General features: G+C 35.8%; 1 protein-coding gene across 1 annotated transcript; it reads right to left on the bottom strand.

Annotated features, from left to right (window-relative positions):
• Positions 1–2,105: 2,105 nt before the first annotated feature.
• On the bottom strand, positions 2,106–10,374 carry LOC103934198. Its single transcript, XM_009343931.3, is given in 4 exon segments — positions 2,106–6,832; positions 6,834–7,272; positions 7,674–7,884; positions 10,044–10,374. Coding segments are annotated over 4 exon segments (5,313 nt in total). The 5' UTR covers positions 10,206–10,374; the 3' UTR covers positions 2,106–2,331.
• Positions 10,375–19,895: the final 9,521 nt, after the last annotated feature.

Raw genomic sequence — 19,895 nt, 5'->3', positions numbered from 1 at the left:
ATAAATCTATGGCAGAAATGAATGACACTTGTCAAGATCCTATATAGTTTGTTATAAGGTAGTTAGACAGCAGTTAGTCCTTAGCTTAGTAAGAAGGTGTTGTAACTACATATAACAGTTTCTGAAAACTGTAAAGTGAGTGTGGAAAAAATAATAAGTCTTTTCTTCTCTCTAAATCTGTTTTCTCTCCTGACTCTCTCTCTCTCATTTCTTCTTCTTCCTTCTGCATTCTTTCTTCTTTCTTCGTCTTTAAGTTTTCTGCAATTCTTACACCTCCAACGATCAACTCGCTGATCTTCTAACCAAGGGTTTATCATCCCAATGATTTCTGTTTCTGGTATCCAAGCTTCCCGTCTGTACCCGTCCGCTCAGCTTGAGGGGCCGTGATAAACCATGTCAGCAGTCCAATCCACATCAGCAATCCAGTAAGCCAAACCTGATAACAGCAACACCCTTTCCCGCGTCTAACACTCAAACCTGCAAGTAGAGTTTGGATAAGCGTCAACCTCTTCTCTATCAAGTCTGTTGCACAGTTTTTGATCATGATAATTGTCAAATATATTTATCCTGTAAATGTTTTGATGTAGGAGATAAATCTCCTTGTAACTGAATACCTTGTAAATCTCGATAAATGGAATACATCGGCATCACTCATAGTAAACTGAGTTGAGCCTACAAACTGAACTGTGTTCAAGCATTCTTGTTTTTCAAGTTGATATCTTTTACTCCAAACCCAGCCGCCGTGGCTTTACCAGTCTCATACCAAGCTAAACTCCAAGGTGCTTTGCTGCAACTCTTGGGCTGACCTATGATACGGCAGGTGTCTTTTAGTTTTGAAGCCCCTTTTCTAGCCTTGGGGATCCATTCCCTCAACTTGGATATGTATGAGCAAGGTATCTTTTGGATGATCTGATCAATTATATATTGGGATTTTCCTTTTATATTTGTTGCTAGTGCCTTGTCGAGAAATAAAGGGGATGGGGTTTGCCGGAAGCCATGGCGAGGTGGGGGGACGGGTGCCTTATCGAGAAGGAAATGGTTGGCTGCTAGGGATTTTTTATTTTTTTTATTATTGTTTTGATTTTTCTATTTCTTTGTAAAGTTTATATATTTTTCTTATGTAATTAATTTTACAATAATATTATTCATATCATGTTTTTGTCTCACATTTTCATACCACTTTAAGTGGCATTTGATGTGAACAGCCAAATCATTTGAATTAATCAGATTTTTAAATTTAGTTCATTATTTAATAAATTAATAATTAAGAAAAACTAGTTAATTAAATGATTGTGGTATACATGGAGTTTTTCTTCTTCCTTTTCTTGGGTTCTGCAAATTTTTCAAATGATATAGCTGTCCACATCAGATGCCACCTAAGGTGGTATAGAAATGTGGTATAAAAAGATAGTATGAATAGCATTACTCTTAATTTTAAGAGTAAATCTGTCTTAACAAAAAAAATTTAGATGAAATTTGAATAGAAGAGGTTTTGAGTAAGTGAATTAAAACCTCAATGAATGTTAGTGTAATGTGTTAAACGTGAGGGGGTTTTGTGAAAATTTAATAAATCTCATAAAGTGTTAGTGTAATTAACCCAATTTTATGACGATGTCTACTACGATACAATCCATGTGTGGAGGTCTCAGATAAGTGATTAAAGGTGGTGAACAAAAATAGTTGTTCCAAAACAAAAAATGTTTCATTCAAAATTTCAACTAACCTTATTCGAGCTTTGGCATAGGACAAGACGGTGCCTACTCTAATTTATTTCTTGCACAAAAAAATATACTCCAATGAATTTAAACTCGGTTACAAAGGAGCATGTACGCTACTCCATTCAATTGGCTTAATCCACATCTGTATATGTACCTTCCTACCATGAATCAAAGACGGAAACTGAAATCGCCACGTGGATTCGGGCGCATTTTGGTAGATTTCGCAGAGATTCTAATATCCAAGAGAGAAATATGGGTGCAACGCTTTCTCACACTAAAGAAGCTATCAAGTTAACAAAATAATATTAATTTGAATAGATTGGGTGCCAACAAAAGAAGCTATCAACTATCAACTGTCCAAAATCACAAGAAAATCACATTAACTAATACAGATTAAAGTTCACAGCATTTATATATTGACGGATTACTGAAATATCACAATAATTATTTACAGTGAAACCACACATTATATTAGTAAGACAGAACTTAAGGACACAAACTAAACACAAACTAAACCTTAAGACAGAACTTAAGGACACAAACTAAACACAAACTAAACCTTAAACAATAAACGGAAGACGCCGTGTGATTTTGAACATAAAAAAACCTAAGGTTAGGTCTCGGGTCCTGCACTTGCCGCCGCACGAGCCACCATGCGCCACCGTGCTCCAGCCACACGCCTCCGTGCTCCAGCCACATGCATCCGTGATCCGCTGCGGTGGTGCCACATGCCGTCACGCGCTGTCATGCGCCTGGAAACACGCGCAGCCGCGTGGTCGCTGCGGACAGCGAACATGCCGACAGAGAACGTGCCGCCACTTTCGCCGAGGAACTCCTCATCCTCGACGAAGATTCGCAAATTCTTGGACTTCATATAGAACTCAACTGCTTCCTCGTCGAAATCCAGCACGAATGCCAACTTGATCAGCTCCGAAAGTGCAGGTATATGATCAGTGTTCTCCCACAGGACACCGGCAGATATTACTTCAGAGAAATATGTGGCAAACTCGATGACACTTTTCTGCCCTCCAGATCTGTCCATTTTCTGTGTGAAAAATGTGGACTTTTCTTTGTCCCATCGTATCTTTCGGCTTGCCCTCACGTTCAAAACCTCCCCGGAAGACAATGGTAAGTTATAGCTTACATTGATTGGTTCGGTTGTCTCCACAATAGTAAGATTGAGAAGGCCTTGCACAGCTTCATGCCTCCTTTCTGCTTCCATTTTGAAGGCGGGATCAGCTAGAAAACCAAGAATGAGCTTCAACAGCGGTTTCCCAATCAAACGATCCCTTGGAATTACCTGTTGCCCAAGGACAATTTCTACGGGCACTTCTTCCTTCTGTACAGATTCGGAAATAGTGCGAACACCAATTTTCCTGTAAATTTCAAGCAATGTAGTCCGAGGTAATGCAGGCAAGCTCGGCTGAGGGTACCAAACAAATAAGGGGTGATGAGAAGACTGCTCAAAAAGATCCTTCACTAGCAAGTCATCAGCAAGAAACACGTCCGACTTGTTCAGCAACAAGATTTCATCTGAGCCGGAATTAACAGGCAGTTTCACCAAGGCCTCATGAAGAACTTCCTCTGTTTTCGAATTCCAGCTCTTTGCAATATAACCCCAGAACTTGCAACACTGCGCATGCGACAATATATTTTTGGAGCTTTCCCAAACCTTCCAGAGCTTGCAGTAGTCCTCAATAGAAGGACGAGATTTTACCCCAAAAGCATACGAAAAGAACACTAGCAGGTCATGCTCAAAGTAGGTCTCCAGGACAGTCAGCTGCAAACCAAATAGCCTGTCTTTGTCATTAATAACGCATTGATCAGGACTAGCCCACTCTCCATTCTGATTTCCATTCGGAATCCATATCCTTTTGTCAGCCTCACAATCCGGCTTCCACTTAAACGCATTCAAGTACTTATATACTCGAACGAAAGTGGAAAGTTCATTATGAAAATCAAGGTGGCTGGCAATCAATGGACATCCTTGCTCCACTTCAACGATCACCCCTATTGCAGAGAGCTCTTTTCTGTAGGTTGTAATTTTAGACCCATAAAATTCTTCGTCAATGAAAGGTCCGTCAGTCTTTTTCAGAAACGAATCAAATTTGGAGTCGAACAACAAGCACTTGCTGGGAGGCCTATAACCAGCATAAGTCTTCAACCATGGTTGAGAAACTTTCTTTCTGAATGCATCCGGAAAGGAATAATCTTTCGCCTGCAATAAAATCTGCATGCACTCCAGCAATGCTAGCGCATTTTCTGGGGAAATGCTGCTTGGTTTCTGGGGAAGACAAAGATTAGAAGCCACAAACATGACACCATCCTTGAATTCCACAATGACGCCCATGCTCTTGAGCTCCTTCTTATATTCATGAATGTTCTTGCCATAATAATTTTCAGAATCGTCGATAAAAGGGAGATGAGATATTGGAGAGATAGATTCCCAATCAGGACTAAAGAGAATGCACTCTCTTGGAGATCTATAATCACCACGACGAGTGCGCAACCACTTTTCCTCCCGAATGCAGCTTTCCAGATCTTCAGGAAATTCAAAAGGAGTTCCCTTCAGCTTTCTACAACACAACAGAAATGATGCAACATTTTCCTTGGTGATGGAAGTCGAAGATGCGTACTGCTTGAAATAACGAGCAAATACTTTGGCAGCCTTCTCATAATCAACAACCACCCCTATTTTCTTCAACTCATTTCTGTATAAAAATATGTTGTCTCCATAGAAATTGTGATCAATCAATGGGAGACCACTAAACACCTGAAGAAGGCAACCCCATTCCTTGTGAAACAAGAGACATTCATGTGGAAACTTGTAAACATTGTTTGCTTTCAGGCACCTTGTTCCACTCAATGCTTGGACAATCTTATCAGATGAATTTGAGATATTCATAATTTTCAGCAATAGTAGAATAGCATCCGATGTTAGAGAACCTAATAAGCATGACGGTGGCTTTAGGTGGTCGATCATGAGCTGGTAATTTGTGCGGAAGGAAACAACCACACCAAGCAACTCGAGTTCTTCTCTGAAATGAAGAATTTCTTCACCGTAAAGCTCCTGATCAATGAATGGAATGTCACTAATTTTGGATGCAATTCGCCACCCTTGGTTGAACAAGACAGATCCAACTGGAGACCTATAGCCATGGGACGTTTTAAGCCATTGCCCCTTTTTAATACTGGATATGAATTCTTCTGGTGAAAGATATCTGTCCCTCAAAAACTTGATAAAATTCAGGATTGAAAGTACACTGTATTTAGTTAAAATGGTTGAAGATGCAAGAGACATAAGACGATTCCCAATAAACTTGCATGCTTCTGCGTATTCAAACATAACTCCAAGTACTTTTAACTCCTCCTTGTAATCATTAATTTTCTCGCCATAATAACTCATGTCAACCAATGGGATATCAACAAAATTAGATCCACTCTGCAGAATGTTTCCACATGACGACGTGAGTATGAATGACTGCGAAGGTGGCCTGCTGGAACCTGAAGATCCATTCAAATAAACTTTCAGCCAGTTACCGTTTGCTATGCTTTTCAAAAACTTCTCTGGAATTTGAACCTTCTCGTATTTCAGGTGATGAATCCAGTCCAAAAGCAAGAATGCATTTTGCTTCGTAAGAGTTGAAGACACAGTTGGAATACATGCATTGGGAGCAGAAATATAAGGGACATCCGAAGCTGCAGCGTGATCTTTGAGGAACTCAAGGAGCTGCTTCTTTTTTGTAACTTTACCTGCATAGCGGCCTGGTTTTATGTAGTCTTCTCCTAACTCGACATAGCCTTCTTCGATCCACAGATTTGAATCAGTCAAACCAGCCCATTTGCTTTCATTGGCAGGGACAATAAGCCCTTTCCTTTGTCTATTAACGTGGCCGTAGTTATTCACAAGTGGCATTTTACTACATAAATCTACAACTTGGTAAGCAGAGATATACTTATTGCACAATGAATGATACAAAAAGTGGGCATATGCAACAACAGATTTTCGCTCATTGCCAAGAGAATGATTGAGGCGAACTGCATACTCGTAAACACTTACAGCATCAACCTTCAATTCTTCTGCGAACCATTTCACCAACTCCTCCTTCTTAGAACACGACTGCAGAGCTTGCTGGGTTATTTCTGGCATAAAAAGAAGACTCGCTGCGGATATAAATTCCTTGTTCCAATCAATCAACCATGTGATATGACAAGAAAGACGGGATAGGACAATCTTCTTTTCACCAATCTGCATTGCGCTTAAGCTGCAGAATGATACACTCTCGTCAAAATCCACATATTTTATCAGTGGAATGTTCTTGATGTTGGTGCAGTGGAATGTCCGCCTCCATTTATCGGAGACAAACAACAGAAGCTCCAAATAGACATCCTCCGACACTCCGGCTACAATATCGGAACTCTGAATGCATTTAGCATACCACTCATCGTTGACTGGTTCAACTCCAAGGAAATTCAGAATGTGATCATACTCCTCTTTGTCAAATGAATCACACAAAACATATCTGCCATGGGAAGAGATGTTCCCCAAGCTAACCCTTTGGTCGCTCGCCTTTCTCAAAATACTCCAGAAAGCAGGCAACAGCCTACCCACTTCGCGAGGTTTATGGAAGAACGTCCGCTTGTGTGACTTGGTTGGTACAATGTCTTCCTCAATAAGCAGTGCTTTGATTGACTCCCTCACAACATTCAATTCATCATAGGGGGTGTTCTGGACAGGTAAGAACCTAAAATAAGGAGGCAAACTAGAAACTGGTGCATCTCCTATAGTTTTCACGAGGGTGATAAATGCTTTGAGGAATGCAACGGGCACACAATTAAGAATTCCTTGATTCCACTTGCTGTCCAAGACAATATTTTCTCTTGATGATTGTAACAGAAAATCTGCCTGAATTATGAAAGGCAAATTTGTAAACATCCGAGTGGGAAGGAATGCGTAGACCCCAGGTGAGCTTGTTCCTCTATGAAGGCGCTCCCCATATGGAAATGCTAGTGTGATCACCCACTCATCGACCTCCATTCTCCTCTCCTCTCTGAATTCTTGCCTGACAGGAAACTTCTGCTTCCACATATAATAGCTACAATTTTTGTCGCTGGTCCCCACTTTCTTTTGCACAGAGGTGGAGCGTGTAGGACTGAGCATCAATGTTCTTCCGCGCCACAAGATCAATCTCACTTGATATTGATATTGCGCTCACAGTGTTGAGCCTTGGATCCTCATTATCTTCCCTAACTGAGAGTTGCTTAATCTTTGAAAGAAACAAGAGAACTTCCGGATGCATGCTTGAGAGCTGCTGCTTCACAGGATGGACCTCGTTGGGCTTTAGAGGTAAGATCAGCGTTGTGGTTGGAAGGGCAGAACTAGAACCATATATCTGTTGTATGTCAGATAGAGTAGGATTTTCCTCAACCCATTCAGGAACAATGTACCCGAGATTGCAATGTGGACAAGGCTCTTTGCTGAACCTTATCTGATAGCCATTACTAAAGATGTAGGGCCGATCTGTGATCAGAAACACACTCTTGAAGCCAATTCCTGTAGATTAACCAGAAACATGGTTGAATTAGCACAACAATGATAAATCATAACTACCAAACAAGAAAGAAAACACATATAAGCTTATAGCCATTCCAAAATTCGGTTGTGTACTTTACCGATTAATATATAACAGTCATCATGTAAAATATCACCTAAATTTTGATATCTGCAGAATAATTCCAATCAAAGTACTATTTTTTCTGTATCAAGCATACTATAATATAGCACATATATAGTTCGCAATAGACGACTGAAATGTGAACTCGCAGAGAATTATTAAATCTTGGAGCATTTCGATAACATAAGGGCTGATCATAAACATGTGCCACATTGTATCAAATGAAACATTGGGTGGCTTCCATAATGCTAAGGGAAGTAATGTACTGATGAGCACATACCTTTCTCTCCAATGTAGCCGCGCTTCCGGTTGCCTTTCTTGGTGGACCGGCCAATGCTGCAAATGGATTCTATGTTCTTACGTGAAAATCCCTTCTCATTGTTGAAAACCAGCAATGTGGCAGGAGCCCCTGTGCCGGTTATGTCCCTGGACGTTATGACAAATTCAAGGGATGGATCAACGCCGTCTGCGTACTCATTGTCTTCTGCATTCTGTGAAGTAAAATACACCATGTTTTGTTATTTCAATCAAACCATATAAGAAACAAAAGTTAAATCTTAAAATTGTTCATAGTGGCTATCGATTAAGATTAAGATTCACTAGCATATATCTTCACAATACTAAATTATTTCCCATTTCCAATCGATTAAAACATTGAGAAATAGAATAGCATCTTATCCAATGTAATCTTTAACAGTTTAACTTGACTGAATGTATTAAACGAAATTAAAAACCTTCAAATATATTATCCAGCACACTAATACCTACATAAAGTCCTTAATCTTTCTTCAAAACGCATTTAGTTCTTGTGATACAAAAAAATATTGGGGAGAGGGGAAATTGAACATGCGACTCGGAATTGCTCTTTGCCACTTGAACTACAAGCTTCTTGCAAAAGCATCTACTTTTCTTTTCTAGACAAGGATATATTATAAGGGAAATTCATTTCCGCATTTGACAAGGTGATATTCTTTCGGCACACCTTTTTTCTACCCTTAGAAACTTCATATTTATTTATGGCATTTGAAGTGAATGAATGAAAGAAGAATTATTATTCTTATTCTAAGAAAGAATTCCTAGTGTTCACCAGGAGAAGAAAAAAATAGAAAGAATTCCTAGTCAACTGACCTAACTACGTTAACACTAAAAATAAAATTCATCATGCATATTGATGTCAGATATTCAGAGAGACGGGTCACTAGCCCACTCCTAACCACACTGAATTTGTCAACTCAATGATGTATTAACTAGGTGTTAAGCTTTATAAGTGTGGTTAGGAGTGAGCCAGTGACCCATCTCTTGAAAATCTAACATGAAATAAAAGCGTACAATTCTTTCAACACGTCTTGGACCTGATTTATTGGACTTGAATTTGCCTCCTTAAGTTGAGGCTTTGAAAAGTTGCGCCAACTCCAACTTAAGAGTATTTAATTGATTGGGACCTCAAAACGTTACAATAGCACTAGTCCCTGAATGATGACTGGGCTGTGAAAAAAATTGTGTTAACTTTGGTACAACAGAGTTTTTATCATATATGGCCAAATTTTAGCCCCCAATTTTATAAATGTCAACTTTTATGACAAATTTCATACATAGCCAAAATCACTCTTGAATAGACCCAAATACCTCAATTAAATCTTTTTTCTTTAAACTGTGCAAGCTTTTTCTCTTAATGAATGAGCAGCAAGTACGCAAAATTTCATAGGCTTACAATAAATTTGGATTCACCGGGAAGAAAACTGTTGTTCGAATATATCAACCTACAGGAACTGCAAAGTATATGTCATATATAGTTTCATTTTTATGTTAGGAACTTGAGATAGGACTGTTATTGTTCGTGTTCTTCACATTTATACGAGTATTTATCAAATATAGACAAAAATTAACCCTTCATTTCAAAAATACCACTTTTATAAAAAAATTCAAATATATCCAAAATTTCACTTAAGTAAACACAAATATCCTCAAATTTAACAGTAAAATAAATTAAAGGCTTTTTAGCCACCGGCGCCTCAAAACCGGTCCAACTTCACCTTCGCTCCACTCCACCACCATAACCCTATCCCATTCGACCTCTTCATTGCCGACATTGAGCACCCTGGTGAAATCTACTTTCCGGCAGTCAAAATTAGTTTTTTCTCGGACATAAGCCAGTAGTCCTTTTGTATGTCTTACATGAGTTGGAATCGAAAGGAACTCCAAGGATTTTAGGTCCAGTGTAATTGGGTGTTAATTTTTACGGCATTTAGATTTATTTAGGTGTTTTTTTGTTATAATTGATAGCTTTTATAATTAAAAAAAATGATATTTAGGAAATTAGAGGATAAGTCTTGGCTATGATAAATACTCAGTGACACCAATTTGAAATTGGTTTCCATTGTGATCCCATGTGGAGTCACTCAGAGAGAAGCATATTGGAAAATAGGATCCCAGATACAAAATAATGTAAAATTAATTTATAAAAATTTATATCCCTAATATCGCCGAGACCGAAGCCTTTTGTGATATTAAGAATGAGATATATTATTTTGTTGTATGGACGATGTGCAATCCTATCCTTCAACAACCGAGTGTTTTTACTAGGAGTGTATAAACATGTACAAACACATATACATATATAAATAGATATAGGAATGGGAATGCAAATTACCTGAATCAGTTCCATGACAAAGTGGACAGATTTGGTATAGAGTTCAAGAGAAAGATTTTTTACTGCCTGATGAAGATCTTCAGTTAAAGGGTTGAGTTTTTCTTCTCCAATGGAGAACTTTTCTTTGCGTATTTCTTCAATGTGCTTTCTCGGCGTTGCCATTTTCGGTACGTTCGACGGGCGATCACAAAGCCACAGCCGGCTTTTCAGTTACAGAGAGATTAAACAAAGTCACAGAGACTCAGAGAGAGCAAGCAGGTAGAGCAAGTAAACAAGACAGAGGTCGAGCGAAGGTGGACACTACAAAGGAAGTTTTGGTGTTGGGGAGAGGAGGGGGGGAGGGGGTGGGTGGGGGTTTTTGATGGAACCCAAAAATTTAATTATGCATTTAAGTTTTTTATATATATTAAGAAAAAAAAGGTCTTTAAGAGAAGAAATCTCTATTTTTATAAAATAAAAAAATTTAAAAAAATTGGAAATATGACGCTCACACAACGTCGAGTTTTAATGATCTGAATCGTTTATTTTTCAAGTTGCACCTTATAGATCATCCTTGCAAAATATGTTAAATCGAAAATATTTAAAACATCTAATTAAGTTCAAAGAAATTAACTAACACTTTATTCTCTAAGAAACATTAAAATTTCATCTTGATAGTTAAATAAGCAAATGATTTCTGACTGAATTGAATTGAAATTTTGTAAGAATGATCTATGAATCAAGACTTACAAAATAGACATTCGGATCGCTAAAGTTCAATGTGAAATGGATCCCATAACGAATTTCCATTTTTCGGAAAAATCGAGATCCCTTTCCTTAAAGAGTTTGATTATGAAAAATACTTTTATAAGAAGTGAATATAGTTTGACAAGAAAACGCACATTAATTGTTTAATCTAAATTACATATTAATAAAATACTGTTTGTCAACCAAAAACTAATAGAGTTACTACTATAGCCTTTAATACAAAACTGAAAGAAGATATTAGAAAAGAAAACAATGTGGGCATTAAAGTGATTGTGTACAAACAAGTTTTTACTGTTTTTTTTAAATCTCACAACTATGTCACTTCATGAATACCCTCCAAACTCATCTCTCTCTCTCTCTCTCTCTCCCTCTCCCTCTCTCTCTCTCTCCCTCTCTCTCCCTCCCCTAACTGCCAACCCTTATTTTTTTAGGATGCTTGCCAACCTGTTAAAAACAAATATTTAAAATATATATTTCTCAACACACAGTGTGTGACCTTTGCTAGTATTCATAATAATTCTCTTATTTTTATTTATTTACTAGCAGAGAGCACACACTTTGTGTGTGTAAACAACCGTCCACTTCCTCTCACGTTCTCCTCAAACGAAAACCACTTCAGTTCATTCAAATTATCTAAAAAACATCATGATTTCACTTACCTATATGAAAAAGTGATGGTGGGACAATTTCTCTTAATAAGTGCATATTTTTATCTTATATAAATATTTTGATACAAAATTACTATTTTGCCCTCCTTATGTAAATATTGTGTATCAAAAGTAAGGGCAAAATAGGAAAAAAGGGGCAAAAAGTTCAAAAGATACAAAATTACTATTTTACCCTCCTCATGTCCAACATTGTGTATAAAAAATGAGGGTAAAATACGAAAAAAGGGGGCAAAAAGTTGACAAGCCCTCTTCTCTTAACAGAATAGAAATAGATTTTGACATGAAGATGCAATTTTTTTTACTTTTTATTTTTTATTTTTTATTTGGGGGTGAGAATGAGAATGAAAGAATATTTAATTTACTAAAATGGACAAATAACCTTCTTGAGGAAGTTCAATGATTCAATGCAAACAGAGGAAAGGAAAAGAAAAGCGAACTTTAACAACAAAAGCAAAAGAACAAAACAAACAAAATATTATTATTACTAGGAGGGTTCTTTCGAATCTAAGCCACGTGGCATTGTAATGAAGAACGGAAGGATCACAACTTACATCCAACGATTCCAAAATTATGCGACATACCGGTCTATTGATATTGCCACAAGTAAGTTCTACATAATATTGTATTTTTTAGACTGAAACGTATGATAGTAAACTCGTTTTATATAAGTTACTTTCAAATTAAGCAGTTTTGTTGTACGATAACAATTGACGTTGAATGAAGAATTCCTTGTATATGAGAATGGTCCTTTGCATAAGCGCTCTTCTTCTTGCGAATATAGAGCGAGTCAATTTAAACTCTTAACTAGGTTTAATGTCATTTCTAATGCACCAAAAAAATTTGGACTTCTTAAATATAAGAATAAACTTATCTAATGCACCAGATACTCAAAACTCTAATAAGTTATCTGTCAAAGTGAGACCCAAATTGAAATTCTGGTATAATATTTGAGTTTGAGTTAAAGCTTATTCTAACAAGAAAAAAAAATTTATTCAACCGAAAAAGTAAGATTTGATTTTTTACTACAACCATCTTCAATGCACATAGTTAAATTGTGAAAAACTCAAGTTTTGACTCAAATATTTTTTCCTGCAATACAAAGACTCAAATTTTAGATGTAACATATAATTCAAATGTAAAAATATGTGTCTAAAATTTGAAAGAGAAAACAAAAAAAACCTCAAACTGGCCACTTTTTTTGTTCAAATATAAAAATATGTTTAAAATTATAAATCTTGCGTTGAGAATGCTCTAAATCACAAAAATTGGATGTCAGATCACACTGGTTAATTAAGATTGGAATTCTCTGCCCTTCCCTCTTTTCCTCCCCTGCCTCTTCTCCTCTCATATTTTTTTCTTCTTTCTACTTTTTCTTTCTCTCCCAACAAGATGAAATATTCAACGTTCAAATATAAGAAAAAATGAGGAGGAGAAAAAGAGAAATAAAATGAGAATCATTGACCTCTTTATTCTAGTTTGTTGTCGTATCTGTAATTTTAATTTATGAGTATGCATGAGCATTGTACGAAAAGCAGACTTTGCATTATTTCAATTGCTTATTAAATTGTGTTTCTTTTTCTTTTGAAACTTTTGTGGAAAAAGAAAGTGAAAGGAAACATGTAGTGGTGGGAATTGTATCCGAAAAGTAAGACTGATTGCATCACCTTGAACGCTGATTCGACCACTGAGTCACCACCTCTTCGGAGTCTTAATCTTTTGAGGAATCTAAACACCTTTCCACAACTTTTGTTTTTCCAAGGGACAATAATGGAAGACTCACTGTATCTTATGGTCTAGCTGAAGGGACCTGGCTTCTTTGCCCTCTTAGTTTCCATGCATTCTCGATCTCTTTTTATTTGTGTGGTCACGATTAAGTTATGTTAATATTTTATATTAATTTTTTTATAGAAATAATAAGATAAAAAACAATAGTGATATAAAATATTGACGTGGCTTAACCGTGACCGTACAAATAAGAAGAGATAAAAATGTATGGGAACTAGGAGGGCAGAAAAGCCAGGTCCTCGCTGAAGAGTTGTAGTTGTCTTGTTTATTGAAAAAGGGTTCAAGTTTGATATAATCGATGTCAATCGTATCAAGTTAACTATAAAACAAATTTGGTAAAGTACAAAAAACTACCTCAACTATTGGTGTCACGACACTTTCATACCTCATCTTTTAAAATTAACAATGTCATACCTCATCTTTAGAATTTGGTCCAATGTTATACCTTCCGTTACTTGGCCGTTTACTTTTCAGTTAAATGCTGACGTGGTCGTTTACTTTTCAGTTAAATGCTGACGTGACTTGATTCAGGGTCCACTTTTTATTAAAAAAATTATTAAAATATTATTAAAAACTAAAAAAAAAATATTTAATATTATTTAAATATTAAAAAAATAATAAAACGTAAAAAAAAAAAAAAAAACACCATCAGTTCATCCCTCCCCCCTCCTCTTCCTCTCTCTTCTCCCCATCTTCATTTTTTTCCCCCCACCTGCAAACCCAAAAAATAAAATAAAATAAAATAATATTTTGAAAACCCAACAACCCCCCATGCAGAAGAACAAGAAGGAGAAGGAGAAGGAGGAGGAGGAGGAAGAAGAAGAAGAAGAAAAAAAGAAGGGAAAAAAAAAATCCCCCCCCCCCCAACACTCGTCGGTGCGGAAGAAGAAGAAGGGAGAAGGAGAAGGAGAAAGAAGAAGAAGAGGAAGAAAAAAAAAAAATTTGAGAACCCATCAACACCCCCTGCGGAAGAAAAAGAAAGAGAGAGAGAAGGAGAATGAGAAGGAGAAGGAGGAAGAAGAAGAAGAAGAGGAAAAAATGGAGGAAGGAAAAAAAAAAAAAATTTGAAAACCAACAACTCCCCCGCAGAAGAAGAAGAGGAAAAAAAAAATTTTGAAAACCCATCAAACCCCAAATCCACTACTCTCATCCATTATCCACATCATCTTCCGCATCCATCGTCCATCTTCTCTGCGCACCCAAGATCCCGCTGACAGGATCTGGGTTTTTTTTTTTTTTTTTTTTTTTCTGGGTTGCAAGAGGGAGAAGAGTGTGGGTATGGGTGTGAGGGAAACTGAGTGTGGGTGTGGGGGAAGACAAATTGGATTTTTTTTTTTTTTTTTTTTGTTATTTGTAGGTGGGGGAGGAAGATGAAGATGGGGAGAGGAGGGAGGAGAAAGGAGGGGACGGACGAAATGAGGGTTTTTTTTTTCCCTACTTTTTATTATTATTTTAATATTTAAAAAATATTAAATAATTATTTTTTAGTTTTTAATAATTTTTTAATAGAAAGTAGGTCCCGAATCAAGCCATGTCAGCACTTAACAGAAAAACTAATAGAAAAATTGACAGAGGTATGACATTGCCACAAATTCGTAAGATGGGGTATGACATTGTCAATTTTAAAAGATGAGGTATGAAACTGTCGTTACCCTAATAGTTGAGGTAGTTTTTTGTACTTTACCCAAACAAATTTAGTTTAAATACGATTTCGTGTTGAGCTATTTGAGCTTGAATCCGAATAAAGTATACATGCATATTAGGTTTTGCATCTAAACACAACCCAAACATGCACAATATGCTTGGTTACCATGCGTGGGATACGTATTTACGTGGTTGCTCGAATAGTATCAAACATGTAGCAATAATGTTAGGATTAAGTGATTCATACTCATGCAAAAATTAATAAAATCGTATCAATTTGATGACACAATGACATGATGACAATGAGGGAAATGAAAATGTAAATACAATTAGGATCAAAGACGGATCCACCTTGGCTAAGGTTGGTCAACTAACCCTCAAGCTCAGAAATTTCTGCCTACTGAAAATTCTGAAATGCCCTTGAAAACTATCCTCTAATTGTTCAACAAACTAGGGGCACTAGGCAAGGCAACTGCTAGCCTTATGCATTTATATGCTTTTCTAGAGGGATCTTCCAATAGGATCACTCGACATAGTTGATATCTGTCGGCATGGCTCCCATAATTTAACGACATCAGTCAACATGCTCCTATTGACATGTGTCGATCGGCGTGCAATATAACTTGAAAAATAATTTCAAACTTGCTAAAACTCGATGAAATGCTAATTTTCATGTTATAACGTTTAATAAATTTTGTGCTCTACGCGCACTGTTCTCATTGACCAAAAGGCGAGAGACCGACGGTAATTACAAAACCTCATCCTCTTGACTTTTATCAGGCAGCAGAGACTTCATCAAGCAGATATTTTATTTATTAGTAGTCTAATAGACAAATGAACCTTCTTGAGGACGATCTATGATTCAACGCAAACAGACAAAAGGTTAAACCCCTCAATTAAGGAAAAAAAAGTGAACTTTAACAACAAAAACAAAAGAACAAAACAAAATATTGTTGAAAACTGTGGACGGATTGCGATTGGCCTGATGGATGCATTCGAATCTATGTGACGTGTTATTGTGTAACTAAGAGTGAAAAGAGGGCAAACTTACATAGAATGAATTTATCATTACGTGGCGTTTTCATCCATTAATATGCTATTACAAGTAAGTTGTTTTGGAATTTTATCGACAAATAATCAAAATTTAACATTCAATTTCATAAATATCATTTTGTTTATAAAATTTTTCAAATATAACAGAAAATCCACTTATATATATACTTAAATACCCTTAAAATTATTATTAAAAAAAAAAAACATAAACGAAGTTCAATTAGTAAAAAGTCAAAGTTCGCCAAGAACCAACTACCATAAGCATAAGATCTACCAACAACCACTAGCAACAAATTACAGCCAGAATGAAGGTACCATTAAAAGTCTTTCTCATGGGTACAAGACCGTGGGGGCAATCACTCTTTCAAAGCAACGTCACGAGCAACCAAGCTTCAACAACAGTGGCAACAATAGGGAGGAGAGTGCTTGACATTTGATCAGCTTGCTTTGAGAGCACGATTGGGTCAGAACATAGTTCTTCTCATAGGTCTTAAGAATTCTCGTGAAGCAGTGAAACACTTCGTTCCAACTCCTGGTGTGCCACACAACCACACTAAACCTTATGTGCGGTCCAAGGGATGGAAGTTTGAGAAGGCTAGAGGAAAGAGGAACAAACAAGGAGTTAGGATTGAAAATGCTATTTCTGGAATTCAATTTTGCTTTAGAGTTTAAGCCCGTTAGGATTGATCTTTCATAAACTTGCACAAGTTTGATATTACCAACTTCACTAGCAGCCTCGCACTTTGAACAACAATGCCGAGGAGATTTATTAAAGTGTTTTGGCTTTTTTTATGTAAATGAGTTTTGGATTTTGAGGGTATTTAGGTCTATTCATGTGAGTTTTCTACTATATTTGAATTTTTTTTATAAAAAGTAATATTTATGAAATTAGGTGTTAAATTTTGGCTATTAACGATAAATACTTGTTGTTTTGCTCCTCATAATATTGCATTATTAGTATGAAATATCATGCAACAATAAACCTGTTTTATGCAAATTACTCTCAAAGTACAGGGTTTTGTCGTACAATAAAAATTGACGTTGAACGAACAAGAACTCCATTGGGTATGAAAGTGGTCCTCTGTGTAAATGCTCTTCTTACAAAAATAGAGCGAGCCGTTTTAAACTTGGAAGTCTTAAGAAGGTTTAATGTCATTTCCAATGCGTCAAAATCTTTGGACTTCTTAAATATAAAGTATAAACCTGCTATTTAGTAGTACAGTTTAGTGGTATTTTCCTTTATTGTAAGTGAGAAATTTAGGTTCAATTCTCGTCAAAGACGTTATAGAGGAATTTGAACCACATTATTCAATTGAAAACATAAAAATTTGAGTTTTGACTCAAAATATTTTCTCCTAAAATGCAAAGACTCAAATTTTAAACATAAACATATAATAATTTTTGCGTTGAGATTGAGAGAGAGAACCAAATGATGGTGCTAACTATACACTCATTTTTACCTCTCACACACCCCTCTCAAATTTCGGTAGTTGAATTGAATGAATTGAAGAAGATGAGTAGATAAAAATTTCGTTTATTCCACTTTGTTGCCGTCCCTGTAATTTTAATTGATGAGCATGCTTTGCCCTAGATCACAAAAAAATTTAAGCAACCCTACATGTTTACTTTCACTTTTTTTTTTCTTTTTTTTTTTTTTTAAACAAATTTCACCTTCTTATTTTACAATGTTTGTAGGATTGATTGGGGGTTGCTTAAATTTTTTTAAAAGCAGCTTCTTAAAAATGTGGTGTCTTAATTATGTTTGATAAATAAAAAAAGTGTTTTTATCTTTTCAAAATCATGGATCTAAAACAGTATAAAGTATAAGCATCTTTCCATATGTTAAAAAAAAAAAAAAAAAAAAAGTTTTTCATTAAAGGCACATGAACAATACCAATTAATAAAACTTTCATATTAACAATCATCCCCTCATTTTTTTTGCTAAAAGCACTTATAGAACTATAGTTTACTAGACACTTATCTATTTTTTTTATTTTTTTTTTATTTTTTAAATTGTATATTCTCATAGCACAATAGAAATAATTAAAAAAATGGTAATTCCAAACTAATCCATGGTGTAGTGGTAAATATTTAAAGCAATTCCAGTGTGTAAGAGCTCCCCCTGGTAATAGGCAATTGAATCCCCTCCAATGAATAGTAACTGCCTTTAATGAACAGTTATTGCCTTTTGCATCTCAACCTCTAAACTGAATAGTCATAACAATAGACAATAAAATATTAGTATTTTTTATTTTATAAAATAATAAAAATAATTTTATTTGTAATTTCGGATAGGATTTTTAACTGGTCTTGTCACGCCACGTGTCATTATCCGAAAGTAGAATTTTTGGTGATAGATTTTGATAAAATTTTATCCAATTCCGTCTCGCCACGTGTCGTTACAGAATTAAAGGCACATGAACAATACCAATTAATAAAACTTTCATATTAACAATCATACCGTCATTTTATTTGCTATAAGCACTTATAGAACTATAGTTTATCAGACACTTATCTGTTTTTTTATTTATTTTTTATTTTTTAAATTGTATATTCTCATAGCACAATAGAAATAATTAAAAAAAAATGGTAATTCCAAACTAATCCATGGTGTAGTGGTAAATATTTAAAGCAATTCCAGTGTGTAAGATGTCACATCCCGGCCTGGGCGGCACCACTTCCCGGGCCCGCTCCACCACCATAGCACGATATTGTCCGCTTTGGGCCCCGACCACGCCCTCACGGTTTTGTTTCTGGGAACTCACACGAGAACTTCCCGATGGGTCACCCATCCTGGGAATGCTCTCGCGCGCTACTCGCTTAACTTCGGAGTTCCTATGGAACCCGAAGCCAGTGAGCTCCCAAAAGGCCTCGTGCTAGGTAAGGATGGGAATATACATATAAGGATCACCCCTGGGCGATGTGGGATGTCACATAAGAGCTCCCCATGGTAATGGGCAATTGAATCCCCTCCAATGAATAGTAACTGCTTTTAATGAACAGTTATTGTCTTTTGTATCTCAACCCCTAAACTGAATAGTCATGACAATAGGCAATAAAATATTAGTATTTTTTATTTTATAAAATAATAAAAATAATTTTATTTGTAATTTCAGATAGGATTTTTAACTGGTCTCGTCACGCTACGTGTCATTATCCGAAAATACAATTTTTGGTGATAGATTTCGATAAGATTTTATCCAATTCCGTCTTGCCACGTGTCGTTACAGAATTAAAGGCACATGAGCAATACCAATTAATAAAACTTTCATATTAACAATCATACCCTCATTTTTTTTGCTAAAAGCATTTATAGAACTATAGTTTACCAGACACTTATCTGCTTTATTTATTTATTTTTTATTTTTTAAATTATATATTCTCATAGCACAATAGAAATAATAAAAAAAATAGTAATTCCAAACTAATCCATGGTGTATTGGTAAATATTTAAAGCAATTCCAGTGTGTAACAGCTCCCCATGGTAATAGGCAATTGAATCCCCTCCAATGAATAGTAACTGCCTTTAATGAACAGTTATTACTTTTTGCATCTCAATCCCTAAACTGAATAGTCATGACAATAGGCAATAAAATATTAGTATTTTTTATTTTATAAAATAATAAAAATAATTTTATTTGTAATTTCGGATAGGATTTTTAACTAGTCTCGTCACGCCACTTGTCATTATCCGAAAGTACAATTTTTGGTGATAGATTTCGATAAGATTTTATCCAATTCCGTCTCGTCACGTGTCGTTACGGAATTAAAGGCACATGAACAATACCAATTAATAAAACTTTCATATTAACAATCATACCCTCATTTTTTTTGCTAAAAGCACTTATAGAACTATAGTTTACCAGACACTTATCTGTTTTTTTATTTAATTCTTTTTTTAAAATTGTATATTCTCATAGCACAATAGAAATAATTAAAAAAAAATAGTAATTCC

This window comes from the organism of the source record quoted next, unplaced genomic scaffold, assembly GCF_019419815.1.
Source record: "Pyrus x bretschneideri cultivar Hongxiangsu unplaced genomic scaffold, Pyrus_bretschneideri_v1 Contig3, whole genome shotgun sequence".
NCBI classification, from domain to species: Eukaryota; Viridiplantae; Streptophyta; class Magnoliopsida; order Rosales; family Rosaceae; genus Pyrus; species Pyrus x bretschneideri.
This window is presented reverse-complemented; position numbering and strand designations above follow the sequence as displayed.